Source organism: Sorex fumeus, unplaced genomic scaffold (genome assembly GCF_029834395.1).
Source record: "Sorex fumeus unplaced genomic scaffold, SorFum_2.1 ptg000034l, whole genome shotgun sequence".
Lineage (NCBI taxonomy): Eukaryota > Metazoa > Chordata > Mammalia > Eulipotyphla > Soricidae > Sorex > Sorex fumeus.
In genome coordinates, this window is record NW_026606091.1 from 35,643,913 (window position 1) to 35,669,377 (window position 25,465).

The window sequence follows — 25,465 nt, forward strand, 5'->3', positions numbered from 1 at the left end:
AGCCGAGGACCACCAGAGCCACATCAGAGATATTTGAGACCTAGGGCAGTACTCATGGGGTTTTGTGTCATAGATGTTTGAATTCGGGTCTTGTACATGCAAAGCATGTGCTCCTACTCACTGAGCTATATTTCCTTTGCCCCCTATTGATTTTTTTAAGTTAATATAGCTATTTTAGCCAATTTGAATGTTTTATTTAATTGGGGTTTTATAGGTTTCTCAAGTGGTTCTGGGGGCGACCAGGGCTTGTAACAGCAGTCCTGGAGGAACCAGGAATCAAACCTGGGGGTATACAAGAGTGCTAATCTTTTGAGCTATCTCCTCCCTAGCCCAAGTGTTAGATTTCAGAATAAATTCTTTCATAGTGGTTTTTTTTTTTTGCCGTGTGTGTGTGTGTGTGTGTGTGTGTGTGTGTGTGTGTGTTGGCACACCTGGCTGTGCTCAGGACTTACTCCTGTCTGCACCCAGGCATAACTCCTGATGGTGCTTGGGGGAACCATCTGACATGCCAGGGATTGAACCTGGTTCAGCTGCATGCAAAGGCAAGCACCACACCTGCTGCGCTATCTCTTTGACCTAGGTTTCCATTTCTTAACTTGAATTTTCACATATACTCTAATGTCTTTAAATAAAATGCTTTCAAGTTCACATACAATAAGCAATTATTATGTAATAAGTAAAAAATTGTTTCTAGAGTTCCCAGTTTCAGAGGCTGATTTGATTCTGTTTTAACTTCTCACTCATGTTCTGCCTTCACTAAGATTGATTTTAATAAGGGGGCAGACGCATTGCATATTTAATTTTCTGCTCATTCAATAGGAAAAGGCTTTGTTTAATAAAATAGTAACAATGCAGACTTCAATCATACAGTCATGTTGGCTTCTTCCTTTCATCAGTTTCCTGTTTATTCCTAGTCACAGCCTTCATTCATTTCCTTGAGATGTTTGCTTTATATGTAAAAGCTTTAAAGCTGACTCTAAGACCTTGATAGCACAAATGGATCATCTTCACTTTCTCATTTTCCCCATAGCACAAATGGATCATCTTTACTTCCTCATTTCCCCCATAGTGCATATTTTAAAACACTTTGCAAAGATTGTGTTTTCTTTCTTACCCATAATTATTTTCACTGTGGGTTTTCTAATTCCATGTTTTATTTAGTCCTTCGGTGCATATTCAAATCTTTTGCTAAATAGTTAGTGATGTTTCTTAATTAGTATGAATGTCTGAAGTGAGTTTCTCAAATCAGGATCGCCCCAATTTTAGTATTATGATTCAAAATCAGCTATTTAGCAGTTAGTAAAATTAGATGTCTGATATTTTACTTGGTATATATTTCAGAGTAGGTGAAAATCTGCGAATGACACTATGTTCAGTAAAGGGTGGATTTGTCAAAACTTAAATTTATTCTATTTCTCTGTGGTGGTCACTTAGATTGACATGTGCCCATCCATTGCAGTTAGAGAGGTTAGTTAGAAAAAATTGGTTTTTCAAAACATACTAATTTTTAGAACCCAGAGAAATGATAAGCAATTCAAAAATTATAGAGAGGGCAGATAAAACATTGTACACAATCTCTTTGAGTTTTTTACTAATGAGATCCCATAATAAATACTGAAACAATTCTCTGTGTGTATATTCTTGCAGATGTTTGTTTCAGTGCTCAATACCATCCTAGAATCATATTCAGAATCAAAATACTGTATGATTGGCTTGGTCTTATAGTCTTATAGTTTTTTCTAGTATATTTAACATTTTATATATTTTGTTGTTATTGTTTCTCATTTTGAAATTGAAAGAGTTCTTTTGCTTGCAAATAGTACAGAGTTCTAGTCTCAAAGGTGACCCCAAATATATCATCTCTTTGGTAAATAACCATTTAAATATCGTCTTGTAATATAACAATAATGTACATAATAATATTGTAATCATGTAATTATGTGCAGTCTCCCTAGTTGAAGCAATTTTGTGATATATTTCAATTTTATTTTGTATTCGTTAATTTGAGAACTTAGAACCACTGTTTTTATAGACATAGGTTCTAATCATAAGAATGTGCATGCTGGGGGAGAAGGCAGCTGGGATAGAGAAGGGACCACTAGGACAGTGATAGGTAGAAACAATCACTCTGGACAAGATCCACGTGCTGAAAGTAGGTAAAGGAACAAACATGATGACTTCTCAATACCTGTTTTGCAAACCATAGTGCTCAAAAGGAGAGAGAGAGAGAGAGAGAGAGAGAGAGAGAGAGAGAGAGAGAGAGAGAGAGAGAGAGAGAAGAAAAGTGTCTCCTTAGAGGCAGGCTGGAGTGGGAGGTGGGTGGCAGGAGGGAAACTGGGAACATTGATGGTGGAAATGTACACTGGTGGAAGGGGTGGGTATTGAAACATTGTAATGGTGAATCTCATGGTGATTCAATAAATAAAAAAAAAAAGAATGTGACCACATATCAGGGAAGGGTTTCTTAATGGTATGGGGCGTGCAGGCTGAGAATTCCCTTTCTCTGGAAAAGGCAGCCAAGTATAGGAAATTGATGCAATAATAGGAAAGCATTAAGGAAACAATTGCTACCTTTACCTAGAAAATAAGTGAATAAGTGAAATGTTTGGTCATACGGTCAGAAGGAGACAAAAAAAATTTTAGGAACACTTAGTACTTTCATCTCTAAAGTATGTATTACTGATTGCTATAGAGTTGAACAACTTATGTGTATCTCAAAGGTTGTTATAATTTTCTAAACTTTTTTAGAATTTAATTAATTTATTTTTAAAATTTTATTGAATCACTGTGAGATAGTTATAAGCTTTCATGTTTGGGTTACAATCACACAATGATCAAACACCCATCCCTCCACCAGTGCACATTCCCCACCACCAGTATCCCCGGTATACCCCCCCTTTCCCACCCTCCCCCTGCCTCCATGGCAGACATGATTCCCCATAATCTCTCTCCACTTTTGTGCGTTATGGTTTGCAATACAGACCCTGAGAGGTTATCAGGTTTGGTCCTTTAGCTACTTTCTGCACACATCTCCCATCCTGACAGATTCCTCCAGCCATCTTTTTCTGAGTGATCCCTTCTCTATTCCAGCTGCCTTCTCCCCTTTGCTCATGAGGCGAGGCAGGCTTCCAGCTATGGAGCAATGTGTCTGTCCTGTGTATCTACTATTCTTAGGAGTCAGTCTCATGTTATGTTGTTTTATACTCCACAAATGAGTGCAGTCCTTCTTTGTCTGTCCCTCTCACGTAGCATGATATTCTCCATGTCTATCCATTTATAAGTAAAGTTCATGACTTCATCTCTCCTGACAGCCGCAGAGTATTCCATTGTGTAGACGTACCATTATACTATCACTCCAGCCCTATAGTTTCTTGAGCCCTTTTAAAATTGCTTTTCATGGTGATGGGGCCAGTTTGAATTCCTACTAATGGTACTTAAGGGCTTAACTTTTCTCTACATCCTTGCCAGCACTTTTCTTTTTTTTTTTTTAATTTTTAATTTCTTTTATTGAGTCACTGTGAGATACCTTTTCTTCTTTTTGGTTATCAGCTGTGATTTCCTTCCTTACATCCTGGTGATGCTGAGTGCTGACTGCCCATAAAGTCTTTCTTTTTTTTTTTTTTTTTGTAACTGACTAATCTATCTTGAACACCATATTCCTAATTATGAATTTTTTAATCAGTGATTTTCAGACTTCTTGACTGATTCCAGGTAAGAAATATCATATTTATGAGTTGTTGAGGCAGTACAAGGGTTAAGGCACACTTGACCTTGCATTCCATGACCCCTGTTAGATGCTCTGAACGCTCCCAGGGTTCATCTCTGAGCTCAAAGCGAGATCTAGCCCCTGAGTGCAGCCAAGAGAGATCGAACACACTATAACCCATCCCGTCCTGGGGTTGGGGAAGATAAATATTTGCAGTATGAAACACTGTGTACATTGTGTATATTATAGTTATACAATATGTGTGTATATACACATATAATATTAGTTGCACATTAAGTAAAAATAAAATTCTATGAAATATTGCCTTTATTAAGTACTATATATTGCCTTTATTAAGTACTCTCATGTTTTCTATCTTTTTTCTTTTAAAAGTGCTGCCAGTGAACCATTAATTGACAGTAACTTACTGTTGATTATCACCTACAGTTTGACATCTAGAAATAAAATAGATACTATGATATTCTCAGGGGCTGTTGATAGGCTCCAGTGTCTGACTGGACATTTAAGGCTCTATTCTGTTTTTGTGTTGAACCTACTTTTTAGAACCTTTTTTTCTCCTACCTTAGGCTATTAGCTGATGTTCTTAAACATTGTCCACACTCATCAATGAACATGACAGTACAGGGGATCTATTTTGGTTTTTTTTTTTTTGCGGGGATGGGGGGTCCATACCTGGCAGTGCTCAGGGTTACTCCTGGCTCTGCACTTGAGAATTACTTCTGATCAGGAATTACTTCTGGCAATACACAGTTGGCGGTACACTGGGGGAACCATATGGGAGGTTGGGGATTGAACCCAGGTCCACCATGTGCAAGGCAAGCACCCAATCTGCTGTCCAGTCATTATGGTCTATTTTTCATGTCTCTGTTCCTAAAATGTGGGAATAAATTCACCAAAAGTAAAATTGAGAGTAAATCAGTTCTAAATGATGCAAATGAACTTCATTTATTATATATATTTTATCTCTTTTACTTGCTTAATGGCTAATTTATAACTTTTTTTTTTGCTCCTGAAAAATCTTCTTTCTTTCTTTCTTTCTTTCTTTCTTTCTTTCTTTCTTTCTTTCTTTTCTTTCCTAACACACTATTTTCCACTGACATTGTGAAATTTGCCTGGGTCCACATATGATAATAACTATCACAGATAACAATGATGGTTATCTTTTTAAATGCATACCTTTTAAATTCATACCAAGAACTGGGTAGCTGAAGTTACAACAGATGTAACTCCCATGTAAGCCAGTTTTCAATTAAATGTATTTTAAACTATACATCAGTATTACCAGTGGATTGTAAAATCAGTTTAGAGGATTATTACTAGCCCATTAAACAATTCTTGAAAACTAAATAGGGTAGGAAATCTTAGAGTACTTTGCACTTAATAATTCCACTGTGACTGTAGTGAAGTGCAGTGTATAGATTTTTCACTTACTCCTAAAATTCGGAGATAGTAGCTCTGTCAGTGGGAAAGTTTCCACAGAGCATCTGCTGAGGAAAGAATTATGTGGCAGAGCTGGACTTAAAAGCTGGTTTGAACACAGAGAATAATCTCTCTCCTATGTGGGATATAAAGAAACACAGTGCTGGCATAACAAATACCCAAAGACAACTGGTACTCAGTGGGAAAGAGGCCTCTTGAGGGGACAGAGGAATAGGATAGGCAGGGGGCAACAACTGCTCAACCAGGAAGAGGAGGTGGTGTGAAAGGTTGTAAAGTGTTATTATCAGCAACAGTGATTAAACCACAGTGCAAAAACTTATAAAAGACAAAACAGTAGAGGCAGACTGGTGGGTGGAAGGGAAATGGGGCCATGGGGGCCATTGGTGGAGGGAACTGGACACTGGTGAAAGGATCAGTGTTGAAACATCCTGTGTCCGAAACCCAATCATGAATAACTATAATTTAACAGTGATTACATTTTTCAGTAAAAAGCCGGTTTTATTTCTCTAAATCAAAAAGAACACAAACATTCAAAAGGGAAAAATCAAGACCACTGTTGATTCAGACAGCACAATTCAAAATGGCAGGACAAGAACTGACTCGGGGTCAGCGAGTATAGCACAGCGGGTGGAGCGTTTTCCTTGCACGTGGCTGATCTGGGTTTGATACCCAGATCCCATATGGTCCCTCAAGCACCACCAAGAGTAATTCCTTAGTACAGAGCCAGTAATTCCTTAGTACAGAGCCAGAGCCAGTAATTCCTTAATTCCTGAGCACTGCTGGGTGTGATCTGAAAAGAAAGAAAAATACCAAAAAAAAAAAAAAAAGAACTGGCTTGGTTGGGTCTATGTGGAGTGTGCGCTCTGATTTGGCTTCTTGTCTTACAGGGTGAGTTGGGGGAAGGTAACAGCTGTTAGCATCCAAAAAAGGCCCTGGGCACTGATTCTTATAAATGACAAGGGATCACAAAATATATTAATGGTTATAAATGGCATAGTAAAGGAGCAAAAACACAAACACTTATTTTATTTTATTTTATTTATTTATTTATTTATTTTTTGCTTTTTGGGTCACACCCAGCAATGTTCAGGGGTTACTCCTGGCTCATGCACTCAGGAATCACCCCTGGCGGTGCTCAGGGGACCATATGGGATGCTGGGAATTGAACCAGGGTCAGCCATGTTGGCTGCGTGGAAGGCAAATGCCCTACTCACTGTGCTATTACTCCAGCCCCCAAACACTTATTTTAGAGAGAATCATTTTCCTTAACCCACGAACCACATCTTCTCAGCCACACCCTTTTCCTGAACAGTATTTCTGATCTGTCCAAGACTGGTTATTGCTGTGAGACAGCCATCCAACTCTGGATAATCGAGCTATGGAAAACTCCTTTACCCCAGTGCCTTTTTAAAAATACCTGACCCAAATCCCTCTATGAAAAGTCTGCCGAAGCATCAGATATGATGTCAATACAAATGAATTATAAAAACCCTCAAAGTATTCCTTTTGAACTTGGGGACGCTTAATGGGAAACATCCCTGCTCTTCTGCCTCTTTGATGCCAATCTCTTTGGAGATGCAATTTCCATATTTCCTCCGGGACTGATAAAAGATCTCAGAGCAGTTCAGAGACTCATGGAGATGTGCAGTATGACGTTGATGTGCAGCAGGTCCACGTGCTAGACAGTTTTCTCATTTGTGGAGCTATTTTCTCTTTGGACATAGATGGTTGGTCGGTATCACAATCTGATGAGTCTCTTCCCCAGAAGGTGTCATAATAATACCCCCTTGTTTAAGCAGCAAGTGATGCAATTCATCTGTGTGTTCCATTATTTCCTTTTTTCTGGAAGCAATATATACTTTTTGTTCATTTGTTTTTTAAGGTTATGGCTGAAGGTTTTTTTTTATAGAGTAGTTCACAATATTTGATTATATTTAATATCCAAACACCAATCCCACCACCATTACATCTTCCCACCACCATATTTTGGATGTTTCCATCCCGACCCCTAGTTCCTATCCCATAGTAGAACCGAAATAATATATTCTGTGTTGTTCACTATGAAAAATCGCTGAAAACGCTATAAAAAAGTATCCTTAGAGAAAAGAGTTGTATTTCACCCCAGGGCCATTAAGCCTCTCTTATAAGTCTGTAAAGAAAATATTTCCCTCTAAGATTGGTGCCTCCTACTTTGAACCCCATCAAATGTGGTGCTGTATTCTTGGAGTTTGGATTGGGTGTGTCCTACAAAGTATTATTTGGGGCTGGGTGTGGTCCAGGAGTAGGTTCACTCGTGGGTGGGGCTTGGCCATGAGCCTGGTGGTGGTTGAGTTCTGGAGGTTTTTCGGCTGCTAGGGCTGGGTCCCTCGGGGCAGGGAAGGGTCTCACCCGCCCCCCTCTGGGATGCACAAAGTATAACAGCCTTGCTTGGGGTCCGGTGGCATGGTTATAGTCGCCATCTGAAGTTTTGTTTTGTATTTTAATTTTATTTAGTTATTATTTGTGGGCCTCACCCAGCAGTGCTCAAAGCTGACTTCTGCCTCTGCCTCGGGTCACTCCTGGCAGGGTAGTCAGTACGAATTTCTGGAAGTCTCTCTGGTTGTCATCCACCTATGTGCTAGGTGATCTTATGCTGTGTTCTTTCGTGGTCTTGAGGAACAACCCCTGCTTAGCAGTCTTGTCTCTGAGATCCCTCAACTTATGGTCTCTCTGAGGACACGAACTTCGTCTTGCTGATTTCTATATTGGATGAATGCACTTTAAGGTTGGGTAACCTAGGATTCCTCAGTTTTGTCGTTGTTGAGTTCATTCTAAGATTCTATTATTCTCTGAGAGCCAAGTGCAGGGTCTTGTGAAGATTTAATAACTATGTAAAAGGTTAGTACTGTATCTCAGCTTTTTATTTTTATTTAAAATTTTTTTTTTCTTTTTGGGTCACACCCGGCGATGTACAGGAGTTACTCCTGGTTCTGCACTCAGGAATCACCCCTGGCGGTGCTCAGGGGACCATACGGGATGCTGGGAATCGAACCCAGGTCGGCTGCGAGCAAGGCAAACACCCTATCCACTGTGCTATTGCTCCAGCCCCCAACTCAGCTTTTTAAAGGCTTTATTGGGTGCTTGTTAAATCTAACTATGTGAATTAGTCTAAGTCAGAGTTTTACCAGCTGCCAGATAACCATACCACAATGAGAAGAAAATGACACTTTCTATGTAGAGTAAGAACTGGAAAAAAAAAAGGGGAAAGTATAGGTATTTTTCAGTAATAATAACACCTTTTAGATGTACATAACATTTGATGATTTGAAAGGGCTATGTACAAAAGCTTATTTGATTCTCTCACCATTGCTAGGTTTTATCCCCACTTTAAAGATTTAGAGTTGTGAATTGCTTAAATCATAAGAGTCATTGAATTTATTCATTTGCTTATTTATGTATGCATTCATGTCTTTGAAATTTACAATGTTAGAGATTCAAAAGCTTTAAAAAGCCTTTACAGTAATAAGGTCTGTTTCCTACCCTGTTCCCCTGTCACCGTGTTGTCTTTGCTGGAGGCAGTCACTGTGATGTTTCTTACTTAATCTCCCAGAGATATTTTTTTAAGCATGTATGAGCAAATACATACATGTCTTTTCTTTCCTGTTCTAAAAAGAATGAATGCAGGCGGTGGAGCGATGGTACAGTGGTGAGGGCACATGCCTTGCAAAGTGAGGAGTAAGCCCTGAGCACCTCTGGCACTCGCCAAAAAAAACCCTGAAAAACCAACAGAACCCCCTAAACAATTGGCAGCACACTTCACACACTTTTCCACCTTCATTTAGTCTGTAAAATATACCTTGCATTCAAAAGTGTTTAAAACCTACTCATGCAGTTTGAAAGCTGTCACACCTGGGACACAAGATAGAATATTGCCATAGCCCCACTACCGAGTGCTAACTCAGACAGGGCAGAACAGGGCAGTTGTTCCGCAGTATCATGAAGGCTTAGGAAGAAGACAGAGTGAACAGTCTCCAGGTCAGAGTCTGATTTTTGACATTCCAGAGCATTTTCAAGGTACCCTTCTGGGGAAGTCATTGCACAAGACTCTTGACTGAGTAAATCATGGAGGGCATCAAGCTCCATTACAGGTGAGCTATCAGGCAGAATTCTAGTCTCCGCAGACCTGATCACTGTTAGAATTGAGGAGAAAGTAGACTGCTCTGTGCTTCCACTACTCTCCCTTCAGCACTCAGGAGTTGGTCAGTGAACTAAGTGTGATCACTGGCCTTAGGAAATAGGATATGAAGGGCTCCCTGCAGGAAGACATGGCAAGTATAGATCAGAATCCAGATGAGGCTTCTCTCTGTGTCATCTGGCTAATATGAGGACTCACCAGCAATCGACATCTCTTGTTACTGGCAGCCATCAACATGACAGCAGAATAAAGCTAGTTATGTACCCTGTTGCTCACACCTTATTGTATTTGACTATCTTCAGAGGATCTTCTTTCATGGATCTTTTCCCCAGCAACAGATTCTTCAGTTGTGGGGAGGGGGAGGACCCTCACAAAGCAGCCCTCTGGATCCCGAGGGAGTGGGGAGGGGAACCCTGCTGGTAATTCTTAGCTAAACTGGTCCAGTGATTCAGTGTGGGATGCAGTGCTGCTCAGAGTTTGCAGTGCCAGGAATTTTTGATTGTCCCAGTGGTTATTGGGAGCTCCAGGACTTCTCCCTGCAATGATCAGGGGTCCCATATGCAGTGCTGGGGATTGAACCTGGGTTGATCACATGCAAGTCTTGCACTTTACCCCTGCACTATCTTGTTGACCCTCTTCAGTTGTACCAATGGGATGTCCTTAAGTTCAATTCAGTTCTGTCACTTGTAGACCCCCAGATTAAAGGTTCAGGTGTACAAGAAAGACTGCCCCTACTTTAAATACACAAAATGCAAAAATTCAACAGAATTAGCATTAAAGTTAAATTTAATTTGCTTTATTAAATGATTCTTTTTTTCTTTTTTTCTTTTTTTGGGGGGGAGGGGTCACACCCGGCAATGCACAGGGGTTACTCATGAACTCAGGAATTACTCCTGGTGGTGCTCGGGGAACCATTTGAGATGCTGGGAATTGAACTCAGTTGGCCACATGCAAGGCAAATGCCCTACCCACTGGACTATCACTCCAGCCCCTATTAAATAATTGTTGCATCTGGCAGCAACCACCTAGCAGGTAGAAAGATGTTCTGAAAACCCTGTACAGAATGAAAGGTTTTTAAGGGCAGAAGGGCAGGGCAGAAGAATAAGGGGATTTAGACTTTCACTAAGTACCTACGGGAAATAGAAATCTCATCTTCCTTTGAGTAATGGAAAGATGAGCTTTTTGATGGTGACCAGAAAATTCCTGAGTGATGACTTAGGATTACAGTCTGTGGGGAAGTTGAAACTGCAGTTAGATTATTGAGTCTTGGTCGACAGCCCAGGTTCCTCCATTTTGAGTCTGTTGTTTTATTTTTGACACACATTAGAAGTCCTCTATTCTTCTACCTATGCACTGTTAGTCTGGGTATTTTTACCACTTATCCTTATACTCCACCACTTACTCACTAACGTCGAAAAGTGTTCTCCATACATAAAGGATGCAAATAATCAGCCAGATGAAGATGTGAAAAGGGAAGGGTGGTCTGGAAGGGTCTGAGTGCAGGACTTCTGTCCTCTGGGTCAGGTACAGCACTGCCCCAGTACATGTATGTGTTCCAGCATCTTGGAGACTCCTATGTCTTCCGGTTTCAAGTTTTTATTTCCTTCTTCTTTTTGAGCCAGGAGAGACTGCTTAGGACTTACTTCTGACTCTGCACTCAGGGGTAACTCCTGGCAGTGCTCTGGGGATGGTATGTGGTGCTGGGGATCAAACTTGTGTGGGCCGGCTGCAAGGCAAGTGCCTTACCCACTGTACTATCTCTCTGGCCCCTTTTTGATTTTGGACTGTACCTGGTGGTACTCTGGGGCTATTCTTGATTCTGCTCAGGAATAACTCCTGGTGATACCTGGGGAAACTTATGTGGTTCTGGGAATTCCAGCCAGGACAGGTGAATGTGAGGCAATCACCTTAACCTCTGTACTACTCTCCCACTTTTTTATGTCTTCTGTAATTATTGAGAAAGGGAACATGATGTGAGAAGGAAAAAACCCCGAAGACCTGAATTTGAAAGTGTTTTTATCCAACATTTACTGGTTTGGTTTATAACTTGGCAAGCATGTAATTCTAGGTGGGAGATAGTTTCCCACAGAATTGTGAAAGCATTGCTCCGGTGTTTGCTGGCTCCCCGTGTTGCTGCTGAAGCTTGAAGCCATTCTCGATGCCTGATCCTTTGTGTGTGATTTGTTCTCTCCCTTGAGGCATGTGGTCTCTTCCCTTGGTGCCAGTATAATGAAATTTCACATTTATGCCCTTTCCGAGAAATATGCAGACTTGTGACTAGAGAAAATTTTAATTCTTTGATTTCCTCTTAAAAGTAATTCAGTTATTTTTATGTTGGACATCCAAGACTGTTCCTTTAATTTTGCTTTTGGACCACATCTCGCTGTGCACAGGGCTCACTCCTGTGTTCAGGGGTCACTCCTGGTGGTGCTCGGAGTACTGTATGCCATGCATGCTGGCGATTGAACTGGGCTGGGCTGTGTGCCTTACCCCTGTACTGTCTCTGGCCATATTCCTTTAAGTTTATCTTTATTGTTTTTTTTTTTTCAGTTTTTATTGAGGCACCATGACTGACAAAGTTACTCATAATTGTGTTTGAGGCATACAGTATTCCAACACCAATCCCTTCACCAGTGTCCATGTCCCTCCTCCTTTGCCTCATGTCCCTCCCACCCACCAGCCTGCCTCTATGAAAGGCACTTTTGCCTTCCTGGCTTTGCACTCAGGAACTACTCCTGGTGGTGCTCAAGGGACCATACGGGATGCTGGGAATTGAACCCGGGTTGGGTCGGCTGCGTGCAAGCCCTACCCGCTGTGCTATTGCTCCAGTCCTAAGACACTATGTTTTACAGAACTGTTACTGATAGGGTTTCATGCATAACACTTTACCACCTCTCCCTTGCTCCAGAGTGGCCATTCCCCTTTATCATTGTGTCAGTGTCCCCCCTCCTGTCCTTACCCCACCCCCAATCTGACTCCTGCTTCCATGTTAAGCTTCAGGTCTTGGCTTCTGCTGCCTTTTGGGCACTTGTGACTCTACTACTATGCTTCTTTATTTCCTGCATGTGAGAGAGATCATTCCATGTCTGTTCTCTCCTGACTAGCTCTACTCAGTATGGTTTGAATTTTAAAATTTAAACAATTAAACATTATTGCAGTTTGGGTAACATGGTTGCACGGTGTTGTTTTGCACATTCCAAGTGACTGTATTTTTATCACCAAAGTGCCCAAGACTCCACCATGCCACTAGGTCACTTCTACTCTGCTTCTCCTCACCTCAGCTGCCAACCCACTCCCCAATAATATTTTTAGTTTTTTTTGGGTGGGGGGTGGAGCCATGCCTGGCAGTGCTCAGGGATCACTCCCCGTGGTGCTCAGGGGACAGTGTGGTGCTAGGAACTGAACCTGGGCCTTCTACATGCAAAGCCTACCCTCAGTTCATTGAGCTGTCTCTCTGCTTTCCCCCACGCCATTACCATCTTTACTGTTTTGTTTCTGGTTTATTTTGCTATGCTATCTGAGATTTCTGCAGCTCTTTCCTTCCAGTCTTTTTGTTTACTACTGTAATTTATTTTTCTTTTTGGGTCATATCTGGTGGTGCTCAGGGGTTATTTCTGGCTCTGCACTCAGAAATCACTCCTGGCGGTGCTCAGGGGACCATATGGGATGCTGAGAATAGAACCAGGGTAGGCTGTGTGCAAGGCAATTGCCCTACCCACTGAACTATTGCTCCAGCTCCTAACATAATTTTTAATTTCTAGAAGTTTGTTTTTTGTTCATGATATTTTGTTGTAGGAGGTCTACTTTTTCATCTGGATTTTGTTTGTCCCATATTTTCCTCTCAACTTGACCTTCCTTCCACTGTCCCCGTAAGAAGGTTAAAAACAGCCAGAGGATAGTATAGGGTAAGGCTCTTACCTTGTAGGCAGCCGACCTGGTCTTGATTCCTGGTACCCTCTATGATTTCCTGCGTCCCACCAGGAGTGATCTCCTGAGTATAGAGCAAGGGGGAAGCCCTGAGAATGCCTGGTGTGACCCCCAAAACCAAAAAAGTTAACAGATAAATTATAAAAATAAATATTTAGGGGCTGGAGAGATAGTACAATGGGTAAGCACTTGCCTTAAAAGTGCCTGGCCTGGTTTGATCTCCGGCATCCCAAATGGTCCCCCAAACACCACCACCTGGATGCAAAGTCAGTATTAACCCTTGAGCATCACTAGATGTAACCCTCTCATTCCCAATTTTTTAAAAAAGGTAAAGGTAAAAAAAATGGTCTTGCTAAATATTATTGATTTTGGTTTTGGGGCCACACTTGATGTTCAGGGGCTTCTACTGACTCTGTGCTCAGGAATTGGGGTTGACAAGGCAAATATCTTAAATCTTGGGGTTGGACTGATAGCACAGTGAGTAGGGCCTTTGCCTTGCACACGGCCAAACGGGGTTCAATTCCTAGCATCCCATATGGTCCCCCTAGCACCGCCAGGAGTAATTCCTGAGTGCAGAGCCAGGAGTAACCCCTGAGCATCGCTGGGTGTGACCCAAAAATAAAAATAAAAACAAAAACAAAAAAATCTAACATCTCTATTTGCCCCCATGACTAAATATTCTTATGAACCTTCATTTTCTCTTGTTGCTTTAATTTGTAAATTATTAAATTAAGGATAGATCAAAGTATATAAAACACTATAAATGCATAAAACTAAAATAAAGTTTGATGAATCCTCCTTCCCAGCTCAAAAATAGAGTATTAACTAGGCTTCATAGTTGTTCCCAAGTCCCTGTCCACTAACCACTTTCTTTTTCTTTTTCTTTTTTTTTTTCAATCAAAGAACTGTGATTTAGCAAGTTATTGATAGTTGTGTTTTAGGGCATGTAATATTTCAACACCACCATTGTGAACTTCCCTCCACCAGTGTTCCCATATTCCCTCTGCAATCCGACCCCAACCTTGTTGCCACCTGTGGACTTGACAGACATATTACAGAATTTCAGTAGTTGCAGCTTAGATCTCACATTTTTCAGTTTTGTTGCTATCTGTATTTTGGATATATCACTCGCCTCTTTCTTCTGCCTGCTTGTTGCGCTGCGTTTGTGGACATCAGTCCCTTGCTCGCTGCATCATTCTCACTGCATACAAGAAATCCCTTAGTAATGTATTTGGCATTTGATTGATTCTGAATTTTGTACAAATGGAATCATACTGTGTGCACTTGATTTTGCTCACCATTATATTTTCAAGATTCATTCATATTAATGCACATAGCTGTAGTTCATTCAATTTTACTGCTTGTTGAATTTATTGCCTGGCTACACCACATCCATTTATACTCTGTTTTACTGTTGATGGGCATTTGGATTGTCTCCAATCTTCTGTTCTCATGAACAGTACTGCTGTGAATATCACTACTTATATTTCTTATTACTCATGTATAAGAAATTTTCAAGGGCCTTGCCTCCTAGTGAAATTGTTGGGCATTTTCAATTCTTGCTCTTCATGACAATGCCTCTTTTCCAAACTGGTCATACCAGTAAGCTCTCCATTAGCAGAAAATAATTCCCTTTTCTCCTACTTGCCAATAATTGGTATTTTCCTTAGCCTCAGTTTTTGCCTATTTAGTGAAATATTAATTGCTGAATATTTTTCCCAATTGAGTTATGTCTTTTTGTAAAATTGTGGGGTTTTTTTTTGTTATTGTTTGTTTGTTTCAGTTTTGGGCCACACCGATCTGGGTTCATGTCTCATTCCTGGCTCTGTGCTCATGGATCACTCTGGTGGGGCTTGGGGACCATATGATATGCCAGTTATGCCATTCAAATCCCATGTTTACTGCATGCAAGTAAAGCACCCTGCTCTCTCTGGACTATCTCTCTAGCCCCTGTAAAATTAATTTTTATATATGTTGTCTGTATCCTAGATACCACTTATGTATTGCTTTTAATGGACTGTAGGTTCTTTGTATCTTTTAAAAAATTTAAATTGAATGTTTTTTATTAAAAATAATTTTATTTATTTATCAAGAGAGGTGGGTTTTGGCCACACCTGGCAGTTCTCAGGGACTACATCTGACTTTGTGCTCAGGGGATACAAATTTCAGGGAATTCTTAATGATATCATATATTTGTATCTCACCTTAATGGTGCTTGGGATCTGTGTTTGGTGCTGGGGATTGATAGGGGTTACTGCATGCAAGACAAGTGCTTTAACCCCTGGGGTCCTATCTCTTGGCCCCAAATGTATGTGTTTCTAGTGTTTGACCTTATAATTCTAAGTCTTCTGTAATTTTGCCTTTTATACATTTAGGTCATTAATTTACCAGGAATTAAGGAAATGTCCAGACATAGAAAAAGAGGATAACTTAGCACACAGCTTGAATTAGCATGCAAAATTATTTTGTTTTACCTATTTTTCTCTCCCCACCTTTTTAAGGAAGTGTCTAGAGTGCATTCCTACTAACTACAAGGAATGGAGGCTTCAGAGAATTTTTAATAATACCATATTTTGATTTCTTGTTTTTAAAGAATTTACCTACCCAGAGCATTGTTGTTACCTTACGTACTTTGCATTTTGTTAATATTACCAATTTACACATTTGTTCTTCATTTGCATTTATATCTCAGACCTTCCTTATAGAGGATCATATTTTCATTGCCTTTACTGACAGCAGGTGGCAAGGTTTTACTTTATCCAAATGACTTATTTTCTCATTTTTAAAAACATTTCTCTGTATAAAACTCTGTTTTTTTTTCTTTTTGGTGTTTTTTGGTGGTTTTTTTTTTTTTTTGGCTTTTTGGGTCACACCTGGCAATGCACAATGCAAAATCCTGGCTCTGCACTCAGGAATTACTCCTGGTGGTGCTCAGGGGACCATATGGGATGCTGGGAATCAAACCCTGGTCGGCCGAGTGCAAGGCCAAATGCCCTACCCACTATCGCTATCGCTCCAGCCCCTAAAACTCTGTTTTATGTCAGCACATTGCAGGTATTCTTTCACTGTCTTTTGTCTATAACTAAGCATCTTGGCTTCTGTATTGCTTCTGAAAACTATCCCGCTTATTCTGGGTTCTTTGAGGACAATCTTGTTTTTTCGTTTTGGGTCACACCCGGCGATGCACAAGGGTTACTCCTGGCTCTGCGCTCAGGAATTACTCCTGGCGGTGCTTGGGGACCATATGGGATGCTGGGAATTGAACCCAGGCCAGCCGTGTGCAAGGCAAACGCCCTACCTGCTGTGCTAGCACTCCAGCCCCCTTTGAGGACAATCTTTCTGTACCTCTTGGAAGTTTAAAAAATATTATTTTGGGGGCTAGAGCAATAGCACAGCGGGTAGGGCATTTGCCTTGCACGTGGCCGACCTGAGTTTGATTCCCAGCATCCCATATGGTCCCCTGAGTACCGCTAGGAGTCGTAATTCCTGAGCGCAAAGCCAGGAATTACACCCCCTGTACATCACCGGGTGTGACCCAAGAAGCCCAAAAAAATTGTTATTGTTGTTGTTGTTATGAACAGTTTCACTATGAAATTTTAGTGTCCAGATAGATCCTTTTCAACCATCTCACTTTGGTGCTGGGAGTACAAGGGTTAGGGTGCCTGCAAGACCCTCCTTTGATTCTCGGCACCACAGGCTCCTGAGCATTGCTGGCTACTGCCCTGGAAACCCCTCCCCTAGCTCTGCCTCCTGGCCCTGGTGGTCCCTGGCACTGCAGTGCCTGATCAGCAGGCTATCTGCAGACTCTTTCATTGAACGTTATAGTCCAGTTGACTGAGAATTCCCAGGAGGGCCCTTCCTGAACACAGCTTGGGAACCCCCTCCCCCAATAATAACTCTGCTTTGAATTTACCAGACTTAAGTATTTAGATTAGTGTCATTTTTAGTTTTAGAGACCCTAAAGAGAAATTACTGAGAATGTTGTCCTTGCCTCATTCCTTTAACTTCTGGGACTCCAATTAGATTTTTTATTAAACCTTTTGACTGACATATCTCTTAATTTGTTTTTCCCATGTATATTCTCTCTTTGATTCTTTTTCTTCGGACCTGTCTTACTGTTCATAAATCCTCTGTGAGCTTATTAAAGCTGCTGTTATTTCTTTTTATTGAGATTTTTTATTTCTAATAATGCTCGTGTGTGTGTGTGTGTGTGTGTGTGTGTGTGTGTGTGAGAGAGAGAGAGAGAGAGAGAGGGAGGGAGGGAGGGAGAGAGAGAGAGAGTGAGTTTAGGGGTTAGTCATTGATGTTAGAGGATCTTCATTATGATGTTAAGTTGCCCACAAAGAGTTGTCTTTGACACCATGCAGTTTTTCTGGCACTGTTGGCCCTTTCTTCATTTGCTTTTTTTCTTCTTTTCTTTTCTTTTCTTTTCTTTTCTTTTCTTTTCTTTTCTTTTCTTTTCTTTTCTTTTCTTTTCTTTTCTTTTGGTTTTAGGGCCCCACCTGGGGATGCTCAGGGCTTACCCTGCCTCTGCTCAGGGATCACTCCTACCAGTGCTGGGTGACAACATGCAGTGCTGGGGATTGAATCCAATTGTCACTTGCAAGACAAGCCAGCGCCTTATCTTCTGTATTTTCTGGTCCTCTGTTAGGCTCTTTTGAAAAATTTGTTTGCTTTGTATGTAATGTTTTAGTTAATTGTTGGTTGTGGATCTGTGAGTTAGAGAGTATGAGCTGCATGGCTTTTTTGACTGGATCTTGAAGATGTGGGAGTACTAGGATAATAAAAGTGGGTTTCTCCAGAGGAGACTGTGTTTTCTTCTGTCAGTTGCGTAGAGTTCCTTCCAGTTATGACAAGTTTAATTCTGGGCTTGAGAATTTTCAGGACACACACGTAGTATTTTAGGTAATAATTACTCATGTGAAGAATGACTTGTGGTTTCACTTCTAATAAAACAAAAATTTTTTCCTTCAGTCTTTTCATTGCCACGATTTAAGAAAGCTCTTTATACCTCTTTAAACAGCCCCTCGAAATATGACAGCTCTTTCCTCATTCAGCTCTTGCTGTAGGTGTTTAAGGTACCAGTTTCTTTAGGGTCTCCAGCTATCCCTATCATAGGTAGATTATTCCCTGATCTTTGTCTCTTTTGCCCTTGGGTCTACAAGACGAAAAAAAGGCAATAATTAAATTTACCTAGTTTGGTAAATGTCTTTAAGATGAATATCAACTTTAGCTAATTTAATTGACCTTTCTCTGTTCTTGCCTTTATTTACTGTTTGCCTTGCTTATTCCTCATTTTCTTGCCAACTTACGGATGCATTGAAGAAAATGTTTAGGGGCTGGAGTGATAGCACAGCGGGTAGGGTGTTTGCCTTGCATGCGGGCTGATCCGGGTTCGATTCCCAGCATCCCATATGGTCCCCTGAGCACTGCCAGGAGCAATTCCAGGAGTAACCCCTGTGCATTGCGGGGTGTCACCCAAAAAGCAAAAAAAAAAAAAAAAAAGAAAAAAAGAAAATGTTCAGAACAGTTTTTTTCCACACTCCCTCCTTCTCTTCCCCACTCCTCCCCACCCCCACCCCACCAAAAACACAATTAATCCAGGTTTCTAATCCTCCATGTTGCTGGAAATAAGGCACTTAACTTTTTTCCCCCACATTTACAAATGTTCTCCCCCCCCTTTTTATTGATTCACTGTGAGATACAGTTACAAAGATTTCATGTTTGAGCTTCAGTCATACAATCATCAAACACCCGTCCCTTCACCAGTGCACATTTTCCACCACCAAAATCCCCAGTATTCCCCTCCCCCCTCCCCGTTCCAACCCTTCCCCTGACTGTGGCAGACAATTTCCCCCATACTCTCTCTCTACTTTGGTTACATTCGATATTTCAACACCAGTCCCACCACCACTCAAGCCTGCTGAAAAGGCAATGCTAGACGGTTTGTTTTGTATTGCTTGTTATGGATAGGATATAATGTTCAGGAAATTCTGTGTCGTTCTCTTCTGGGAGCTTTAGTTTATAGTCTCTGGGTCTTGGCCATTGATGAGATTACATGGAGCTGGGGGCAGTTTGTGGGTGTGACTGCCAAGCTACTGGAAAACTGGGAACCTGGGGGGTGGAGGCCCAGTCCCAATCCAAATGGGCTTGGAGATTTCAATTACAGGTTCCTGCATATCTGGGTTTTTCTGCTGGTCCGTTCTCGGGTGAAGTTCATTCTGTCTTGGATGAGGCTTGTCTCCTCTTAGGTGAGGCTTTTCCAAGCGTGTGGAGAGTGGCCTTGGGCATGGTGGTGGTTGGGTTCTGGAGGTTTTTGGCTGCAGGGGTTTTTGGCTTGGGTCAGGGAGGGAAACTTAACCCCCACCCCTCCCAGGTGTCCCGGTAAAGACACACTGGTGCGGGGTCAGGACATTCTGAGAGCTTTAGTTTATAGTCTCTGGGTCTTGGCTATTGATGAGATTACATGGCACTGAGGAGGCGGAGGGGGGGGGGGAGGGACAGTTTGTAGGTGTGACTTCCAATCTACTGGAAAAATGGGGTCCTAGGGGGAAAAGGCCTCATCCCGATCCAAGTGGGCTTTTGTCTTTTGATCTGTGTCTTTTGATCTCTTCAAGATTTGTGGGTTTCTGAAATAAGGCAAATAAATGAGATTTTATAGCTGAGCCGGAGGTTGTTTGTGGGTTTGGCTCCCACATACCTAAAGGCATAACAGCAATTTTGGGGTATCTGGAAGTTTGAAGGCACCATCAGGCTGCTGATGCACTTGCCCTGCAGGTACATGTTGACCTGCTGGTGGCACCAGACACCAACAGATGGTTTTTCTTGTCTCTTGGTGGGTATAGTGGTGGTTTGGCCCACACCTAGCTGTGTTCAGGGACTACTCTCGGCTCTGTGCTCAGGGATCATTCCTAGCAGACCTTGAAAGACCATGTGCCATGCTGGGAATTGAAGTGAAATTTGCCACATGCAAGACAAGCACCTTAACCCTTGTACTATTTCTCTGGACCTTTGAGTTCATACCTGTTGATGCTCAGGGGCTATTTCTGGCCCTGTGCTTGGAGGTCACTCCTGGCAGTGTTCAGGGGACCATATACAGTGGTGGGGATTGCATATGGGTTGTCCACATTGCAAGGCAAGCACCTTAGCCCCTGTACTAGCACTCAACCCACTCCCTTATGTCAATATATAGTTTTTATCTTCCTAATTATTTGGTAAGCTTGATATATTATTATTATCTCTGTTTTACAAACCCTAAGACTTTGAGGATAATCTTGGACAGAAATCTGACAATTAGTTGGACTGAGATTTAGAGTCATGGTTTTTTGTACCATAGTATGGATTCCTTTTCCTTGTATTTTGTGTTAAGTTGCTGTTGTTGACAGTAACATCTGAATATTTTCACTAGATGTGAAAATTCTAGAGTGATTGCTGAATTAGTCATATCTGGGTGGAGTTATCTCTACAGTTGTAGTTGAAAGAAGCTATTAGTTTAGCATTTCACATTGTTAAAACTCTTATCATGACTTTCAGATGTGTTATCTTCAATTGAAAACAGAAGTAATAAGAAAGACTTTTTGCTGTTGCAGGACTGTGAAATATTTTTGTTGTTAAAGATAATTTTTATCTTTTCCAACAGGTGTGTATGTAATATAGATTGCAGTGGCTACAGTTTAAACCCTGTCTGTGCTTCTGATGGGAGCTCCTATAATAATCCTTGTTTTGTTCGAGAAGCGTCTTGTATAAAGCAAGAACAAATTGATATAAGGCATCTTGGCAACTGCAAAGGTAAAATTCATTATAATTATCCATAAACCTATCTCTAATATTAAATAAATACCTGTAAACTTACTGGTCCATATTGGGTAATAATTCCATTTTTTTAAAAAAGATTTTCTTCATGTATTATTGGCTTGCTTTTGGGTCACACCTGGTGATGCTCAGGAGTTACTCCTGTCTCTGCACTCAGGAATCATTCCTGGTGGCATTCAGGGAACCACTCAGGATGCCAGGGATCAAACCGGGATTGGTCTCGTGCAAGGCAAACACCCTCTCTGCTGCACCATCGCTCCACCTCCTGTTCCAATTTTTTTTAAATGAGAAATTAAAACATTTTCTTTATTACATTAAAATTTTCTTTTATTTGTTATTAATTTAGTTTTTTTCATTACTTTTTCTTTTCCCAAGACACAAGCCATTTCTTGCTTATTTAGAAAACGAGGATTCTGTAATGAATGCTTAAATACATTTATGATTTTCGAGGGGTGGCTAAAAATTATAATAGTTATAGTTTCTTATCAATTAGCAGCCTATTCTAATTATAATAAAACCATATATCATGCGTTATGTTTTTTCTTTTTCTGGAGTATAATAAGTAACTTTGTTTTCATATTCTCTTTGTAGTTTTATTGGTGTATAATGTTGGAGACTTTGATGTGAAGTTATGGAATGTGAGAAATAGCTACCTTCAGTTTAAAATTATTTTTGCCCTTCTTGCTTTTTGTTTAGAAGCAATACGGGTAGGGCATTTGCCTTGCACGCAGCCAACATGGCCGGCCCGAGTTCGATTCCTCCGCCCCTCTCGGAGAGCCCGGCAAGCTACTGAGAGTATCTCACCCACACGGCAGAACCTGGCAAAGCTACCCATGACGTATTCAATATGCCAAACACAGTAACAATGAGTCTCATGATGGAGACGTTACTGGGCCCGCTCGAGCAAATTGATGAACAATGGGAGGACCGTGACCGTGACCAACGAAGAATGAGTTTTTCTTTTTTTTTTTCGGTTCCTACTAGAAATATCTAGTCACTGAGTGTAGAGTCTAAACCTTTCCTTGCTAGTAAGGAAACACACACACACACACACACACACACACACACACCAGGAATATGCAAGGATCTGGCACACTCTTTTGGGCTAAGTTTTGTATGTCTTTACTGCTTACTAAGTCTAGCTTTTTTTCCTCATATCTCTCCTTCCCCCTTATGGGGGGGAGGGCAGACTAAAGGGATTTTATATTATCCTTTGTCAGTCATTCATTAATTTTGATTTTGTAGAAGGATATTTTCTTAACCGGATGGCATTTAAAGCTCCAATTAGAAAAAGTAGCCTAAAGAAAAATGCCTTGTCTGAGGAACAGATGAATGACGTAGTGGTACTGCCTGGCCTTTGAAATTCAGTGTGGGTGACCAAGCATAGTATTTTGTTAATTGAAATTCATGCAGAATAATTAGGATCTTTTAAAGTGCTTGTCCTTACCTTTTATCTTGGTCCCTTTTAACATATTAACATCTACACCTAACAGTACCTTCCCTTTGCTCCCCTGTTGTATATTGGGAAGGTATGCTTCCTAAAAGATATTTATGCATTCACAATCTTCTAGTCCCAATACAGCTAGTAAGCCAGGGTTATTTTAATTTTTTTCCTTTTTGGGTCGTACCCAGTGACGTTCAGGTTTATTTCTGGCTCTGCACTCAGGTATTACTCCTGGCCATGCTTGGGGGACCATGTTGGATGCTGGGGATCGAACCCTGGTGGACTATGTGCAAGGCAAACACCCTACCTGCTGTATTTTCACTCCAGCCCCAGCTAGGGTTAATTTTTTTTCTTTTTGGGTCACACCTGGCAATGCACAGGGGTTACTCCTGGCTCTGCACTCAGGAATTACTCCTGGTGGTGCTCAGGGGACCATATGGGATGCTGGGAACCGAATCCGGGTCAGCCGCGTGCAAGGCAAACGCCCTACCCACTGTGCTATTGCTCCAGCCCCTAGGGTTAATTTTTATACTAAATTTTACCTAATAACAGAGCTGAGATTCCACATATATTTTATTTTTATTTATTTATCTATTTTTATAATGTAGGAGTACCGCTATTTGTTTAGCCATTGATTAAGCCGATTGAATTGGGCATGAACTCCACATTACTTTTTTTTTAAATTGCATCACCATGAGATAGTTACCAAGCTTTCATGTTTGAGATTCCGCCATGCAATGATTGAACACCCATTCCCCCACCAGTGCACATTTTCCACCATCCACATCCCAGTCCTCACCCTGCCTCTATGGCAGACAATTTCCCCAATACTCTCTATTTTGGGCGTTATGTTTTGCTCGAAATTTCCCACCACCATTCAAGCCTACCTGCCAGGGGCAGATGCTAGATAATTTATTTTCCATCACTCATTTTGAGTATCATGAGAGCTTGCATGGCTGTGATTGTAAATATAAATTTCTAGATTGTAAATGATTGTGTTCCAGAGACATCTCTGTGTGGCACTAATGCATTTTGGGATTCAGTTGGGAGTCTCTGGGCCAGGGCTGTTGGTGCACTAAGATGGAGCCCAGAGGAAAATTGTGGAGATGACAGCCAGTCTGCTGAGCGGGCAGGGACTGCCTGGGTCTTCTGCCGCCATGCAGCCTGGAGATTCAGTCCTGGAACCCGCATAACTGGGCCTTGCTTGTGGAAGGTCTTGGTGATAGGGATCCATCTGCAGCAGGCGGGGAGACTGCGCCTTTTCCAGCTGGGGTGCCCTGGTGAAATTTGCCCGGTATGGGGCACCGAGAGATCTTTGGCACTTCCACATTTATTTTAATCTGATATGTTGCAGGGAAACACTGTAGGAGAAGATAAATTTTGAGAGTGTTTTACTTTGGAGAAAGGGCTAATCTTTTCAGAGTATGTGTTATTTTAGTTTGCCTGGGAAGGACTTTTTAAGATGACATTTGAGCTGAAGTATAAATGAAATATGACTGTTCATCATGCAAAAGCACGTCTCTATTGGGGTGCCTTAAGGCCTGAGATAGGAATGACACAGTAGATCAGAAGAATGATGGAAAATGCGAGCAGGAAGTGGACAGAGTTGGAAAGGACTTGAAGCGTTTGGAATGCTTGGGAGGTTCATGACTTAAATATCGTATTTATCTTTATTTGAAAATTGTTTTCTCTTGTAGACACAGATGATAATAGTTTATTGGGAAAGAAAGATGATGGACTGCAGTATCGACCAGATGTGAAAGGTACTGAATCATAATTTTCCAAATTTTGGCCAACTATTGAAATATGGTCACTAACTGTCCTTAGCAGTTCTATTTTCCATTAAAACAACCCTTCCGACTTTGCTTTCTGTAGCTACAGACATTATTTACTTGATTGTTAGTAACCAAAGTGACTAAGATGCTTTTCAATTTACAAAGTACTCTCATATGTACTCCTTTGATATTTAAATTTTATAAAGATAATTATAGATTAAAATTTGGGGGCCAAGCGATAGTATAGTGGGTAGAGCATTTGCCTTGCACACGGCCAACCCGGGTTAGATACCTGGCATCCCATATGGTCCTCTGAGAACAGCCAGGAGTAATTCCTGAGTGCAGAGCCAGTAGTAACCCTTGAGCATCACCAGGTGTGACCCATAAAACCAAAAATAAAACAAAATCCCCGTGTTTGTGCATTTAGATCTTCTTTGGAATCTCTAGTTGCTGTCAGGGCTCAGGACTTTGAACCTTAACCCCTCTGCTTAGAACTGTTGACAATCTCAGTTTAGAAATTATTTCCTTTTGGAATGTATTTTGTGACCATTAAATCTAGATTAGGTGCTTTCCTATCTTGTATACATCGCTATTCATGCATTTAGCCTGCTGTAATTGACTTTTTTATACTCCTTTTGGGCTATGCATTCTATAAGGATGGGATATGACATCCGTCATTTCCACTTTTAGCTCCTCCACACATAGCAGAGTGTCTCACACATGTTTAGGCACTCTCCTCTGTGCTTGTTGAAAGAGTGAGTGCAGCTCAGAGAGGAGTTATACAGTCTTACTTGGAATATGGAGCAGAGAAGAGATTTGATTCTATATCATTTCACCCAAAGTAACGCGCCTTCAGTTCTTATTTTTATATTCCTTATTTTATTTGACTGTTCCAAAGGGTAAGGACTAATCGTAACATTGACGCTGCATGAACGTATATCTAGTTAACTAAAAGCAGATCTAGATCCTTACACGACTACATTAGTTGGTCCCTGTATATAATTGCTCTATCACAAATCGCCTACCCATTTGCTTGGTCACACTAATGCATAATTATTTTCCAGATGTATTATCTGCCTTTTGTATTTAATTTCTTTAAAAAATATAAAATAAAAGTAAAGTAGAAATTCTCCCATTGAGTAGCATGAAAATGAATTAATGTTGCT

At 41.0% G+C, this 25,465-nt stretch overlaps 1 protein-coding gene across 1 annotated transcript in view; it reads left to right on the forward strand.

The window, feature by feature from the left end:
- The window catches only part of TMEFF1 (transmembrane protein with EGF like and two follistatin like domains 1), a 99,289-nt gene that overhangs the window by 46,303 nt on the left and 27,521 nt on the right, over positions 1 to 25,465 (forward strand). Inside the window, exons 6-7 of the mRNA XM_056117367.1 lie at positions 20,908 to 21,056; positions 24,222 to 24,287. Coding sequence (XP_055973342.1) covers positions 20,908 to 21,056; positions 24,222 to 24,287 — 215 coding nt within the window. The remainder of the gene's footprint in view (positions 1 to 20,907; positions 21,057 to 24,221; positions 24,288 to 25,465) is intronic.